Source organism: Equus asinus, chromosome 4 (genome assembly GCF_041296235.1).
Source record: "Equus asinus isolate D_3611 breed Donkey chromosome 4, EquAss-T2T_v2, whole genome shotgun sequence".
NCBI lineage: Eukaryota > Metazoa > Chordata > Mammalia > Perissodactyla > Equidae > Equus > Equus asinus.
In genome coordinates this window covers 18,743,502-18,759,044 of record NC_091793.1, presented here as the reverse complement: position 1 = coordinate 18,759,044, position 15,543 = coordinate 18,743,502, and the positions used below count along the sequence as shown (strand labels likewise).

The 15,543-nt window shown below is 49.3% G+C and overlaps 1 protein-coding gene across 1 annotated transcript; it reads right to left on the bottom strand.

The window, feature by feature from the left end:
• Positions 1 to 4,253: 4,253 nt before the first annotated feature.
• Positions 4,254 to 14,715, bottom strand: MCAT (malonyl-CoA-acyl carrier protein transacylase). The gene is made up of 4 exons (XM_014864405.3): positions 14,241 to 14,715; positions 13,069 to 13,156; positions 9,798 to 10,015; positions 4,254 to 6,679 (listed from the first exon to the last, which is right to left on the bottom strand). Exons 1-4 carry the CDS (start codon positions 14,634 to 14,636, stop codon positions 6,254 to 6,256), a joined length of 1,128 nt encoding a protein of 375 aa, XP_014719891.1. The 5' UTR covers positions 14,637 to 14,715; the 3' UTR covers positions 4,254 to 6,253.
• Positions 14,716 to 15,543: the final 828 nt, after the last annotated feature.

The following is a 15,543-nucleotide window of genomic DNA, read 5'->3' as shown; positions in this document are numbered from 1 at the left end:
TGCTGTTCTGTCCCCCTCCTGCGGCTGGCAGTAGGATGGACGTGAGAACGCTCCCCCAGACCCTGAGGACACGGGCCGCGCCCACAGGAGCAGTGAGGCCTGCCACGCAGGACTGCCTCCTTCCGCTGCGCCTCCAGCTCCCTTCTAGGGGTCTGTGCCCCTCAGAGCTGAATGTAACTGGTACCCTCCTGCCTGCAGCGCGGCCAGAGACCCGAAGTCCGGATGGAGGGGAGCTCGGTCTCCCACGGGTGCCCATCGCTCACAGCATTCAGCGGAGGGGGTGCAAACAGACTTGGAGTCATTCAAAAGCAATAGCAAAAGTCTTTGTAAATGTTTGCAAACCTTTTTTTTTTTTATTGCGGTAACATTGATTTATAACATTATTTAAATTTCAGGTGTACCTGGTTATATTTCGATTTCTGTGTAGAGTACATCGTGTTTACCACCCAAAGACTAATTACAGGTCATCACGGCACACCTGAGCCTAATCACCCCTCTCTCCTGTTTCCCTCCCCTTTCCGCTCTGGTAACCACCAATCCAATTTCTGTCTCTATGTGTGTGTGATTGTTTTTATCTTCTACTTAGAAGTGAGATCATATGGTATTTGACTTTCTCCCTGACTTATTTCACGTGGCATAATACCCTCAAGTTCCAAATGGCCGGATTTCATCATTTCTTATGGCTGAGTAGTATTCCATTGTGTATACACCACATCTTTATCCATTCGTCCCTTGATGGGCACCTAGCTTACTTCCAAGCTTTGGCTATTGTGAATAAGGCTGTGATGAACGTGGGGTGCATGTATCTTTAAGTATTCATGTTTTCATGTTCTTTGGATAAATACCCAGCAGTGGAATAGCTGGATCATATGGTAGATCTATTGTTAATTTTTGAGGAATCTCCATACTGTTTTCCATAGTGGCTGCATGAGTTTACACTTCCATCCACAGTGTACGAGGGTTTCCTTCTCTCCACATCCTCTCCCACACTTGTTTCCTGTCTTGTTTTTTTTTGTTTGAGGAAGATTAGCCCTGAGCTAACATCTGCCGCCAATCCTCCTCTTTTTGCTGAGAAAGACTGGCCCTGAGCTAACATCTGTGCCCATCTTCCTTTACTTTATATGTGGGATGTCTAACATAGCATGGCGTGCCAAGTGGTGCCATGTCCACACCCAGGCTCCAAACCAGTGAACCCCGGACCACCGAAGGAGAACGTGTGCACTTAACCACTATGCCACCGGGCCGGCCCTTCCTGTCTTTTTAATTATAGCCATTCTGACTGGAGTGAGGTGGTATCTCCCTGTAGTTTTGATTTGCATTTCGCTGATAGTTAGTGATGTTGACCATCTTTTCATGTGCCTGTTGGCCATCTGTGTATCTTCTTTGAAGAAATGTCTATGCAGATCTTTTGCCCATTTTTGAATTGGGTTGTTAGTTTTTTGCTGTTGAGATGTATGAGTTCTTTGTATATTTTGGTTATTAACCCCTTATCAGATGTATGGTTTGCAAATACCTTCTCCCAGTTGTCAGGTTGTCTTTTCATTTTGTTGATGGTTTCCCTTGCTGTGCAGAAGCTTTGTAGTTTGATGTGGTCCCATTTATTTATTTTTTTCTGTTGTTTCCCTTGCGCAGTCAGACATGATACTTGAAAATATGCTGGTGAGACCAATGCCGAAGAGCGTACTGCCTATGTTTTCTTCTAGAAGTTCAATGGTTCCAGGTCTTACATTCAAGTCTATAATCCATTTTCAGTTAATTTTTGTGTATGGTGTGATGGAATGGTCTACTTTCGTTCTTTTGCATGTGGCTGTCCAGTTTTTCCAACACCATTTATTGAAGAGACTTTCCTTTCTCCTTTGTATGTTCTTAGCTCCCTTGTTGAAAATTAGCTGTCCATAGATGTGTGGGTTTATTTCTGGGTGCTCGGTTCTGTTCCATTGATCTTTGCCTCTGTTTTTGTGCCAGTACCATTCTGTTTTGGTTACTATGGCTTTGTAGTAGATTTTGAAATCAGGGAGTGTGATACCTCCAGCTTTGTTGTTTTTTCTCAGGAGTCCTTTAGCTATTTGGGGTCTTTTGTTCCATACAAATTTTAGGATTCTTTGTCCTATTTCCATGAAAAATGTTGGAACTTAGATAGGGATTGCATTGAATCTGTAGATTGCTTTGGGAAGTAGGGATATTTTAATTATGTTAATTCTTCCAATCCAAGAGCACAGACTCTTTCCATTTCTTTGTGTCTTCAGTTTCTTTCAACAATGTTTTATGGTTTTCAGTGTACAGCTCTTTCACTTCTTTGGTTAAGTTTATTCTCAGGTGTTTTATTCTTTTTGTTGCGATTGTAAATGGGATTGTATTCTTGATTTCTCTTTCTGCTACTTCATTATTAGTGTATAAAAATACAACTGATTTTTGTATGTTGATTTTGTATCCTGGAACTTGACCATTTATTATTTCTATAAGTTTTTAAATAGATTCTTTAGGGGTTTCTACATATAAAATCATGTCACCTGCAAATGCTGACAGTTTCACTTCTTCCCTTCCAGTTTGGATCCCTTTTATTTCTTTTTCTTGCCTGATTGCTCTGGCTAAGACTTCCAATACTATGTTACATAAGAGTGGTGAAAGTGGGCATGCTTGTCTGGTTCCTGTTCTTAGAAGGGTAGCTTTCAGTTTTTCTCCATTGAGAATGATATTAGCCGTGGGTTTGTCATATATGGCTTTTATTATGTTGAGGTACTTTCCTTCTATACCCATTTTATTCAGAGTTTTTATCATTAACGGATGCTGTATTTTGTCAAATGCTTTCTCTGCATCTATTGAGATAATCGTGTGATTTTTATTCTTCATTTTGTTAATGTGTATCACATTCATTTGTGGATGTTGAACCATCCCTGCATCCTGGAATAAATCGCACTTGATCATGGTGTGTGATCTTTTTCATGTATTGTTGTATTTGATTTGCTAGTATTTTGTTGAGGGTTTTTGTATCGGTGTTCATCAGTGATATTGGCCTGTAATTTTCCTTCTTTGTGTTGTCCTTGTGTGGTTTTGGTATCAGGGTAATGTTGGCTTTGTAGAATGAGTTAGGAAGCTTCCCCTTCTCTTCAATTTTTTGGAAGAGTTTGAGAAGGAGAGGTATTAAATCTTCTTTGAATGTTTGGTAGAATTCACAAGGGAAGCCATCTGGCCCTGGACTTTTATTTTTTGGGAGGTTTTTTATTACTATTTTGATCTCCTTACTGGTGATTGGTCTCTTCAGATTCTCTATTTCTTCTTGATTCAGTTTTGGAAGGTTGTATGATTCTAAGAATTTGTCCACTCTTCTAGATTATCAAATTTGTTGGCATATAGCTTTTCATAGTATTCTCTTATAATCTTTTGTATTTCTGAGGTGTCTTGTAATTTCTTCTCTTTCATTTGATTTTATTTGAGCCTTCTCTCTCTTTCTCTTGATGAATCTAGCTAAAGGTTTCTCAATTTTGTGTATCTTTTCAAAGAACCAGCTCTTGGTTTCATTGATTTTTTTCCTACTGCTTTTTAGTCTCTACTTCATTTATTTCTGCTCTGATCTTTATTATTTCCTTCCTTCTCCTGATTTGGGGCTCTGTTTGTTTTTCTTTCTCCAGTTTCTTTAGGTGACCTGTTAGATGGTTTATTTGGGATTTTTCTTGTTTGTTGAAGTAGGCCTGTACCACCATATACTTCCCTCTTAGAACAGCTTTTGCTGTATCCCATTGACTTCGGCATGTTGTATTTTCATTTTCATTTGTCTTCTGGAAATTTTTGATTTCTTCGTTGACCCAATCTTTGTTCAGTAGCATTTTGTTTAATCTCTACATATTTGTGACTTTTCTGATTTTCTTCCTGTAACTAATTTCTAGTTTCAGACCTTTGTGGTCAGAAAAGATGCTTGGTATTATTTCAATCTTCTTAAATTTACTGAGACCTGTTTTGTAGCCTAATATGTGGTCAGTCCTGGAGAATGTTCCATGTGCATTTGAAAAGAAGGTGTATTCTGCAGTCATTGGATGGAATGTTCTATATATATCTACTAAGTCCATCTGGTCTAATGTATTGTTTAAGGCCAATGTTTCCTTATTGACCTTCTGTTTGGATGATCTGTCCATTTGTCTAAGTGGAATGTTAAAGTCCCCTACTATTATTGTGTTACTATTTCTCCTTTCATGTCTGTTAATAATTCTTTTATATATTTAGCTGCTCCTATGTCATATCCTCTTGTTGGATTATTCCCTTCATCATTATGTAGTGCCCTTCTTTGTCTCATTACAATTTTTGTTTTAAAGTCTATTTTGTCAAAGTATTGCTACTCCAGCTTTCTTTTATTTGCCATTTGCATGGAATATCTTTTTCCATCCCTTCACTTTCGGTTTGTGTGCCTTTAGGTCTGAAGTGTCTCTCTCGTATGCAGCATATATATGGGTCTTGTTTTTTATCCGGTCAGCCACCCTATGCCTTTTAACTGGAGCATTTAGTCCATTGACATTTAAAGTAGCTATTGATAAATATGTACTTATTGCCATTTTGTTACTTTTTTTCTGGGTGTTTTAGTAGTTCTTCTTTGTTCCTTTCTTCTTCTCTTGCTCTCTTCCCTTGTGGTTTGATGGCTGAAAGCTTTTTTTAAAGATACACTGTTTTTGGTGAGGAAGATTGGCTCTGAGCTAACATCTGTTGCCAACCTTCCTTTTTTTTTTTCTCCCAAAATCCCCAGTATGTAGTTGTATATCCCAGTTGTGAGTCATTCTAGTTCTTCTTTGTGGGATGCTACCACAGCATGGCTAGACGAGTAGAGTGTAGGTCCGCGCCCAGGATCCGAACCAGTGAACCATGGGCCACTGAAGCAGAGCGTGCAGACTTAACCACTCAGCCACAGGGCCGGCCCCTGAAAACTTCTGAAACAAAATTTTAAGAGAGAGTTCTTCATTGTGCCCCAAGGAACTTTCAGACTCAGTCCGTGGTGAAAATCGGGTTCTCACCTGGGGCCGTGGAAACATGCCTGGGGGTCACACGCCTGGAAGTGCTACTGGCATGTAGTGGAGGAGCCAGGACGGCTGCCCAGAAGTACAGGACGGTCCCACACAATGATGCCCAGTCCTGCCCAAAGGCCAGCAGGGCCCCTCCCCTGCTTGAATGAGCGTAGAATTGAACATGAGAAACTCTATCCAGGACTGGACACAGGTCTACACAACAGCAACATTTAAAGATGAACTCAGAGCTTTCATTCCCAGTGAGGTTTTCCCACTATCACTGAATAATGAAAAGAACACCCAAAGAGGCTTAGCATTCCTCCCATTTAATATTAATGCAAAGAGTTGCATTTGTAGACAGCCTGCGTGTGCTCCTGGGGTGGAGCGGCAGAGATGGCTCCATGAGGGTGGGCCTGGCCAGACCAGGTTGTGGGCACAAAGCAGGCACTCAGTAGTCACTGTCTGAGGGGTGACTTGGGGGTGTGGGAGGAAGCAGGGCCCTCAGCCGCCCTTCCCATGTCCCATCCAGCTTGCTAAATAAAGGACACTCTTCCCCACCAGGGCAGAGGTCACTCACTCCCTGGCACACGGCAGGCACTCAATACTCCTGGGTAAGTAAACCAATGTGGGGCTGGGTCTCCCAACAGCTGAGTGTGTTGGGGGGTGTGTGCGCGCACACAAGAATGGCTGCCAAGGCCAACTGGGTCCTAAAGCCCTTTGGATTTCGTGACAAAGGAGCTAAGATTCTGGTGTGGTGGCCAGAGGCTCCCGGAACAGCGGAGGAGCCTCTGGTACTGGCCTGCCTTGTGGCCACGCCAGTATGCCCACAGCACCCACACGAAAGGGCATCATGGCAACAGGCCAAGCCCCCAAGGGCCTCAGCACGTACCTGCCAGGCGGCTGGTTCGGCCCATCTTAGAGGCGCCACCTGAGCTGGCAGGTGCTCTGCTCTGCCCACGTGGTGGAGCAGGAACTCAGGCTCTCCACATCACCAGCCCGGCACCGCTGCATCCTTATCCCCAGAATTCAAACGCGTTTCAAGGGGGAAAAATGGACAGTGTCATGTGAAGAAATACTCATATTTAGTGCTTTTTATGTGGCATTCCAAGCACTTTGCAAACAGTCCCTCCCAATCACTCAGAGGCGGCTAGACAGGAAGGCAGAGAAGGCACAGGGCAGAGCCACCTCCTGGGGAGGACAGGCCGTGCTCCGCCCACCAGAGCCTCCACTTGAGCCACCCCCACCCCGTGGCCACCAGGGGGCGCCTACAGGTCCTGGTCCGTGTCCTCAGCCTCCATCGCTTCCACGGGGCTGTAGGCCTTCCAGGCCTGCAGGTTACAGTTCTTCAGGATGGTTCCCAGCTGCTTCCCAGGTCCCACCTCAAACGTCCTGGGGAACTCGGTGCCTTTCCTCCTCTCGTATATGGCATGCATCGTCTGCTCCCACTTCACTGGGGAGACCACCTGCTGGACCAGCAATTTCTGGATGTGTTTCGGATGCATGTATTTGTTCCCATTGACGTTTGAGTGGACGGAAACCAGAGGCTTCTTGACATCAATTGCCTTTAAAACTTGCGCCAGGGGCTCCATGGCTGGCTCCATGAGGCGGGTATGGAAGGCACCACTCACCGGCAACATCTTGGTGCGTCTGAAGTGATACTTAGAGGAATTCTTCTGGAGAAACTGCAGAGCCTGGAGAAAAAAGAAAGGAGGTTTAAGCCAGGCAGATCTTAGAGGAAGAAACTCCGAGAGGCAGTCACCACTGGCACCGTCATAGTCCTGTGTACAGAATATGCTTCTCTCTTCACATCTGCACACGTAGTTCAGGCTGCAAATGACCTAGAGTGACAGACTCAATCCACCTCTTTATTCCTTTAAAATCAGCTGCATATTCAGTGTCCCACAAGTCCTCCTCCGGGGATCTGACCATTCACATGCCCCACCTGGGTAGGTGACTACTGCGTGGCTGAAAGAGATCCGAGGTTGGGAAACACGAGTCCTGTCCCAGCTCCTGTCATTCACTAGCTCGGGGCCCAGAAATATCACTCAACGCCTTGGCATTTTTTTTCACCCATAAAGTGAGCAGAGTTTCGTCTACTTCACAAGGTGCTGGGAAGTGACTGGCAGGAGGTGTGCAAGCATCTATAAACTAACAGTAAGTGTTCATCTTCAATTATAGTTCTGCTACCCTTCATAATGTTTAATAAACCTGTTTTCTTATCACTCCATAATCTTCAAGAAAAAAGTTCAGAAGGAGACTCGAAGCCTCATTTCACCCCGCAGGGTCTTTCCCATGAGAACTCTCCTCTGCGGTTTCTCTAGAGAAGAACTCTCTCTCTCCCTGAAACCAAAAACCTTCCCCAGGAGGGGCCTCGGCCCAGAAGGGGCCTCTGGGGCTAACAGGCCCAAATTTGGAAGTGTTGGCAAACAGCGTAATTTGCAAGTATCTTTAAAATAGTATATTCCTAAGAGACACAGCCCACGGCCTGCCACGCTGACAGTGGAGGCCCTTCATCCCTCCACTGGGATCTCAAGGGCTCCCTGTGCACTAAACCCTCTGCTATGTCCCTTCAACCCGACAGCAGCCACGCACAGCCTGATGAGAGGCTGGGCCAGCTGCTCCCTGGAAGACTGAAGGTAAGCCTTGTGGTCACAGCAGCTGCATGACCTCAGGCAGTGGCACTTTACCTCTCTGTGCCTCAGTTTCCTCATCTATAAAACGGGGATGACAACAGTAGTTGTCTCATGGGGGCATGGATCGAACGCTGCTTAGGCACATGTGCTGTATAAGGGTTAGCAATCATTATCATCTTGTATACCAAGCCCATCCATATCTACTGGAAAAAACATAACGAGGCAGCTCTTTGTGTCCCCAGAGGGTAGGAGGCACCAGGAGTTTTGGCTGGATGGTGCTCGTCTGTCCATCTCCATGGACCCCTCCCTGCAGGAGGAGCATATCCTGCCCACCCAGGCCCGGCCAGCTGCAGCCTGTGGCTCATCCCATCCAGCCTCCTCTGCCTCCTGTCTGTCAGGACTCCAGAGCCGCTCAGGGAGGGGAGGGAAGTGGAGCAGAGCCCAGCACAGTGAACCGCACCACATGCGCACCACACCTGCGGGAACCGTGGAGGTTTGCACTGTCTGTCCCTGCAGCAGTCTACCCTGTCCTGACTGACCAGGTGCTTCATGTCCACTGTCACCTCCAGTCTGTCCCATCACACTGAGGGACAAGCCCCGGGAGCATCTCTGAACCAAGGCCTCTTGCAGTCCCCAGCCCATGCCCTTCCCAGCATGCCTGGGCTGCTCTGACCACCGGCATCCATGTGGGTGACACTCTGTGGCACCTCCTGTGTCATTTCAGCCGCCTCAAAGTGCTTTCCCTGTAAGGTCTCTGCACTCATCCAACTCGAGGGAAGACCGCAGGAGTCAAGGCCATGGCCTCAGGTCCAGCAGGCTCCTATGCGGCTGGCCCTCGGCCAAGGCACTGGTCTAGCAGAGACAGAGCCTTCTTCGATCAGTTGTTGGATTTGGGCTCTGCTGCTCAGGGGAAGCCCTGTCCTCAGCTCAGCTCTTTGCGGTGGCACTTCCAACAGCACCAAGAGGCCAAACCTGGGAGTCCCAGGAGTCGTCATCTGGACCGGATGCCCACCTGGCTGGGAGCCTGCCCTGGCTGGGGGGAGATTCCTGCCCTGGCTGGGGGCCCCTCCTGGCTCCCTTCTGGGTTACTTTCTAATGGGAGAGAGTAACTGCCTCCGTGAGTAACTTGGGGCCACTGTAACTCATCTTCCCACCATCTCAGAACTGTCACAAGAGGGACCACTCACTGATTCAGAGGAGACACACGAGGTCACCTGGCACAAGGGCCAGGCCTTGAAGGGGAGGATGAACGGAGAAGGTGAGTGGAGGAGACACAGACGCCAGCGTGAGACAGACGAGTTCCAGGTCTCCCTCCACCATCTCCAAGCACTTGCCTCTCCCTCAGCTTCCTCACATCTAAGATGGGACTGAGACCCCCCTCCGCGAGCACAGGACTGCCGCTGGGGCCTGGAGAGGTGTAAGCACTGGCCCTGCGCCGCAGCCCCGCACAGGTCCCCACCCGCACTCCGCCAGCATTCCCAAGCTCGGTCCTCAGGATCTGCCCTTTCCATCGGGCGCGCCCTCCTTCTCTGTGTGGGATGCCCTTCCTCTTGGCAAACTCATCCTCCAGGCCCCACTCCTGGGGCCACCTCCTCAGGCCCCTGCTGTCAGCCTGACCCTGCAACCTGGAGTCATCCGTTCACAGCCGGCCTTCCTGGGAGGGCAGGAGCTCTGGCTGACCAGTCTGTGTCCTCAGTGCTTACTGCACAGGAGCTGCCCGAGCAATGATTGTGGGGAAGAGAGAAGGGAAGGGCGGGCAGAGGAAAGGAAATTAACTTGGGTGCCAACACAGACCCGGGAGAAAGAGCAGGTCGGAGCAACCCTGTAGGAAGGGCTTCTCCTCTCTGAGGAAGCAACCGGGTCAGCGGCTGTGAGAAGCCCCGAGTGCACCAGGCGAGGGCCTGGAGACCACCTGGTCCAGCCCCTTCACTTTCCATAGGGGGCTGGGCAAGTTGCCCGAGGTCCCGGTCTGTATGAGGTGAGGGGGACAGTATCCCAGCCTCCTGCTCCCTGTGCAGTGCTCGCTCCACCACACACTCCCCAGGCCCTCAAATACTTCCCAAGATCTCGGCTCAGCCGAGAACCCAGCGCACTACTGTGGGCTCACAGGCGTGGAACGGCTCCCACCTTCTGTAGCGGACTGGGGTCTGTGAGGACTGTGCCCGTCAACACCCACCTCCAGGTGTCCTGAAATCACCCTGCAGTCGGGAAAGAGGTAGTTGGCCACCTCGCACACGGGGCTCTCTATGCCCGCAGCCTTGCAGTGCTCCCGGGCTTCCAAGCAGGCGAAGGAGAACTTGGACTGAGGCCGACCGAGGACAGACAGCATCCCACTGGGGGCAGCTTCCGAGGCTTCCTGCATGGCCTCGGCTCGGACTTTCACTGCATACAGACCTATCCAGAGAGAAGGGCATTTGGAGAAATCAGGGCACGTAATGAAGGAGGGAAGCCCAGACCTGAAAGACAAGGCTAAGGTCCACACTGCGTGCGGGAGACACTCACACTGGTGTCCGCCGCCAGGCCACAAGGCCACAGTTGTATCTGTATCTGCTGCACAGAGACGCCGCCACCACCATGGAAAAGCAGGTGCCGTCCCTGGCACTAACGAATTAACCCATGGCTTCCTGCCTCACAGCGGCTCGGCGCAGGACGGGCTGCTTAACCAGGGGTGACTGTGCCCCCAGGGCAGTGTCTGGAGCCCATTTTTGATTGTTACAACGGGGAAGGGGGTCTGTGCTACTGGCATCTGGTGGGTAGAAGCCAGGGATGCTGCTCCACGTCCTACAATGCACAGCGCCCCTACAACAATGAATTATCTGGTCCAAAACGCCCGCAGTACTGCTTCTGAGAAATCCTGCTGTAGGGTGAGAAGGAACAGACTTTGAGCTACATTGCTTCGGACAAGTCATGACCTCCCTCCAAGCGAGAGTTTTAGATAGTAAAATGGGGATAATAACATCTAATCTGCCTGGCTTGTTGTGAAAACTGGGATTTCTTTCTTTCTTCCTTTTGGTGAGGAAGATTCACCCTGAGCTAACATCTGTTGCCAATCTTCCTTTTTGGCTTGAGGAAGATTGGCCCTGAGCTAACATCTGTGCCAGTCTTCCTGTATTTTGCATGTGGGACACCACCACAGCATGGCTGATGAGCGGTGCATAGGTCCATGCCTGGGATCCGAACCAGTGAACCCCGGCTGCTGAGTAGAGCATGTAAACTTAACCACTACACCACTGGGCTGGCCCTGGGAATTATCAATTTGGTTATTACTTAAGAGAAATCGTGTTGAAGAGGAAAAACAATCAAGAGGCATCAAGATACTTGGAATGATGCACAAACTACAAACTGGTCCCTGACTCGCAGTCTCACAATTACCATAAATCAAGCAGTGCTGCCCTCACTAAGAGCTGGAGAACCTGACGCTGCCAAGACAGGCCACCCGAAACGCGGGCTCCTGGGTCAGCGTGGCTCCAGCGCAAGGTGAGAGGACAGGGCCGTGCCCAGGCAGGCAGCTCCAATGACCGCCACGTAAGAATGGCCTGTGATGACTGGACACCCATTGTCCTGGTCCTGGGTCTGCTCCCTCGGGGGGAAGGGCATGAGCAGACCAAGGAGAGGTGAAGGGGCAGCGCAGGTTCAATGGGACAACGGGGAGGGTCTGAGGGGCACTCCTGTCCCCTTTCTAACACATCTCCATTCACTCGGCAATCACGCACAGCTGTACTGGACTTTCAGCCTCCTTACGCAAGTGGAGCTGTGGAGCAAATGTGTTAAGAGCCTGTGGCAGGAAGTAAGACAACACAGAGGAATGTGGAGAAAGCGTGTGGAAATCCTCCCGTGCAGCCATTAAATAAGTATGCAAGATGCCGAGTGAAAAAACTCAACACAGAATGTACACAGGCTCTAATTCTGCAAATTATGTACACATAAAACTATGTGTAAAATAGTTTTATTAGGATGTGGAACTATGAAACTATTTTCATTTCCTATAATGCTTTTTAAAAAAACACTGAGATAAAATATAAATATACAATATCAAATTATAAAACATAAAACACCTGTATCCTCTAAGTAACCACTCCCCATTTCTCCTTCCCTCCACCCAGGAACCTCTAATCTGCTGTCTCTATGGATTTGTGTATTCTGGGCATTTCATATGAGAGAGATGACACACTACGTGACCTTTTGTGCCTGGCTCCTTTCACTCAGGATGTTTCTGAGGTTCATCCACGTTGGAGCAGGTGTCAGTACTTTGCTTCTTTTTATGGCTGAATAGTATTCCATTGTACAGATAGACCACTCATCTGAGGATGGACATGTGGACTGTTTCCATCTTTAGGCTGTTATGAAGAACGCTGTTACAAACATCTGTGTACAAGTTTTCTGCGTGGACATGTTTTCATTTCTTGGTGATACACCTACAGGTGGAACTAGTGAGTTGTACAGTAACTTATGTTTAACTGTTGGAGGAACCACCAAACTGTTTCCCTCAACGGCTGCACTGGTTTACGGTCTCACCAGCCATGTGTGAGGTTCCTGTTTTTCCACAGCCTCGCCAACACTTATTATTTTCTGCTTTTTGTTCCGTCTTTTTAAATTAAAGCCATCCTAGTGGGTATGAAGTGGTACGTCATTGTGGATTTTGTTTTTTTAATGGCATTTCTTTTTTTTTGAAGAGACAATTTAGATTTTTATTTTTTTTCCTTTTTCTCCCCAAAGCCCCCCAGTACGTAGTTGTATATTCTTAGTTGTGGGTCCTTCTAGTTGTGGCATGTGGGACGCTGCCTCAGCGTGGTTTGATGAGCAGTGCCATGTTCGCGCCCAGGAGTCGAACCAACGAAACCCTCGGCCGCTTACAGCAGAGCGCACGAACTTAACCACTCGGCCACGGGGCCAGCCCCCGTCATTATGGTTTTGATTTGCATTTCCCTAATGATCAGTGATGTTGCATATCTTTTCATGTGCTTATTGGTCATTTGGATATCTTTCTTGGACAAATGTCTATTCAAGTCCTTTGCCCATATTTATCTATAAGCAAAAATGTTGATCTGTTTTAACCATAAACAAAAATCTTAAGAAGTGAAACTGATATGGCTCAAGATCAAACATTCAATTACTTTTTCATTTAATGCATATTTACTGAGCTTCTACCAAGCAATAGGCACTGGAAGCGTGTGAACAGACTAAGAACACAGGGGATAAGGGAGAGACAGTCAAGCAAGCAGATTTCATGAGATTACCAAAAGAAAGGAAATCCCAGATGAACCCTTCAGGCTTAAAAGGGAATCTAGGTGAAGTCTGGTCCTCGGGTTCCAATGTCATCCCCATCCACGTGCTCCCTTCTTTATCACCCCAGAATGGGTCCACAATCATTTATGGCAATGTCCCTTGGCCCCAGTGAGCCCAGGAAGACAACACCCCTGCACAAAACCAAACCCCTTTCTGTGTACCTTCAGAAAATTCCATGGCTCCGGCAAACACTAGGGCTGCAAATTCTCCCACACTGAATCCAGCAGCAGCAACACAGTTCTCAATAACCTGTGGTGACAGATGCAGAACGTGAGGCCAAGTTCTCAGAGAGCTCCATCCAGGGCTCTGCACTTGAGAGCTGGCAAGGTGCTCAGTGGCTCAGTGAGCCAGGTCCCACTGGCCTGGTGCTCCAGCTAGATGAGGAGACAGAGAAGTGGCTTTGACAATCACTGATGCGGCCCCTTTACTGATGAGGAACTTCCCTGGCAAGGTGAGTTAAACCCAGCTCGCTGACTCTGAGTGGGAGGTCAGACTCCAACCCAGGGCTCTGGATTCCATCGCCTCTGCCCTGGGGCTGCCTCTCAGACCAATGGAGCAGGAGGGAGCTAAGCACTGAAGTCAAGAGCATGACTTTCAGAGTCACAAAGAGCCGGATTCAGTTCTCAGCTTGGGAAAGTTCCCTAACCAACCTGAAGCCTCAGCTATCTCATCTGTGAAATGGAGAAAGAGCAGGACCTACATCACGGGGCTGCTGAGAGAATCACATGAAGATAATGTCTCGAAAGTGCTTAGCACAGACCTGGCCCAGGGCAAGCACTCAATGTTATTCACGACTCAACAGGACCACGTAACTAACCCTTTAATATCACCAAGGCTCCTTTCCCCATCCACAAAATAGCAGTATTTAACTCACGAGGCTGTTACAGGGCGAAATGGGGAAAAGGGTTTAAAGAACTAGCTTAACATTTACTATTTTGATATTATGAAGTATCAACAGCAATCAATTCACACCTTCAAGTGAAGTGACCCTCTCAGATATCATCTTCTCAATGATCATTTAGGGATGAAGCTGAATCCCCCTAAAATCATTTAGCAACTAATTAGATGATTAAGGATCATTTAAAATCACAGCTCGGCCCTCGACTCCCCAGCCTCCTTCTCTGTTCTGTTTTCTTTTCTATAACACTTTCCACCTCTAACACGCTATGTTCTTTACATCGTATATTTATGATGTCTCCTGCCCCGAAGATGCAAGCTCCGCCTGTAGCCCCAGCGCCTAGAACAGGGCCTGGCCCAAAGCGGGTACTCGTGAGAATCGGCCAGGAGTCAGCCGCGGGGACACTCCGGCCGGCCCCGGGGCCTCGGGCCTCACCGCGGGCTGCAGGTGATGCAGCTTCTCGACGGCGGCCAGCGAGGCCACGAAGACGGCGGGCTGGCAGTGCGCGGTGCGGTCCAGGGCCTCCTGCGGCCCGCGCAGGCTCAGCTCCAGCAGGTCGTAGCCCAGCACGCGGCGGGCGGCGGCGTAGAGCTCGCGGACGCGCGGGTAGCGCAGCAGCCCGCGGCCCATGCCCACCACCTGGCTGCCCTGGCCCGGGAAGAGCAGCACGGAGCACTGGCCCGGCAGCCTCCGCGCCGCCGCCGCCCGCGGCTCCTCCACCGCCGCATCGCGCAGCAGCTCCGCCACGTCCACCGCGCCCGGCGGGGGCCGCGGGAAGTTCCAGGCGCCGCAGCCCCGGGCCCACGCACCCCGCGCCACCCGGACGTTCATGGCGAGGACACGCGAACCACGCGCGTTACCGTGGCGACCGGGGCCCGACTGCGGCGGCGCGGTCCGTGGCTCATTTCCTGCCGGGCGGGTCAGGGCACCCGAGGGCGGAAGGAAAGGTTCCGCAGTTTCTGGTTCCGCCCTGGGCCCTAGACCCGGCTGCCCTGCGTGCTGGGGGCGCATGCGCTTACGTAAACCTCCACGGGAGGGCAGACGGCGCGGTCTGGCACCACAATGAGCCCCGGGAAATATCTGTTGAATAAACGGCGCGACGCAATGTAGTGTTCACTCTTTCCACCTGGCGTGTGAAACGTGCTTGAGACGCTTCCACGTTCTTTCTCGTCTGTGATTCTCCCACCAACGCTGTGCAGTGGGCAAGATAACGCTTCTCTTATAATGCTTCCTGCAAACCGGACACGCTGCCCGGCACAGAAGCATCTAGTAAATAGGTGACCCGTTGAACAAAACCCGGGATATTTTTCAGACATTAGCTTAATTCCTCACAGCAACACTGTGGTGGATAGGTGCTATTATCCTCAGTTTACAGATGAGTAGACAAAGGCTGGAAGATTGAGTGACAGGTGGTTAGTGACAGAAGGGGATTGGAAACTGGGGTTATGCGGCTTCTGAGCGGTGGTGTGAGACTGGGTCAGAAAGAATCCAACTCTGACCTCACCCATGACTACACCCCCTTCCCCTGCTCCTCTCTCGGTTCCTGCCAGCCTCTTCTAAGGAGCCCAGGGGCCTCGCACGCGCACGCGCACTACACACCTCGTAACGAGAGAGATCTAGGTGGAATCATGTCAGCAAATCTCCTTCAGTGAGTTTCTGCTAAGAAAAGAATCAAATGAACGGAGATCTCACTCTCAGGACATCCCCGGCAGCCTTGCTTTTGATGAGGAAAAATGGA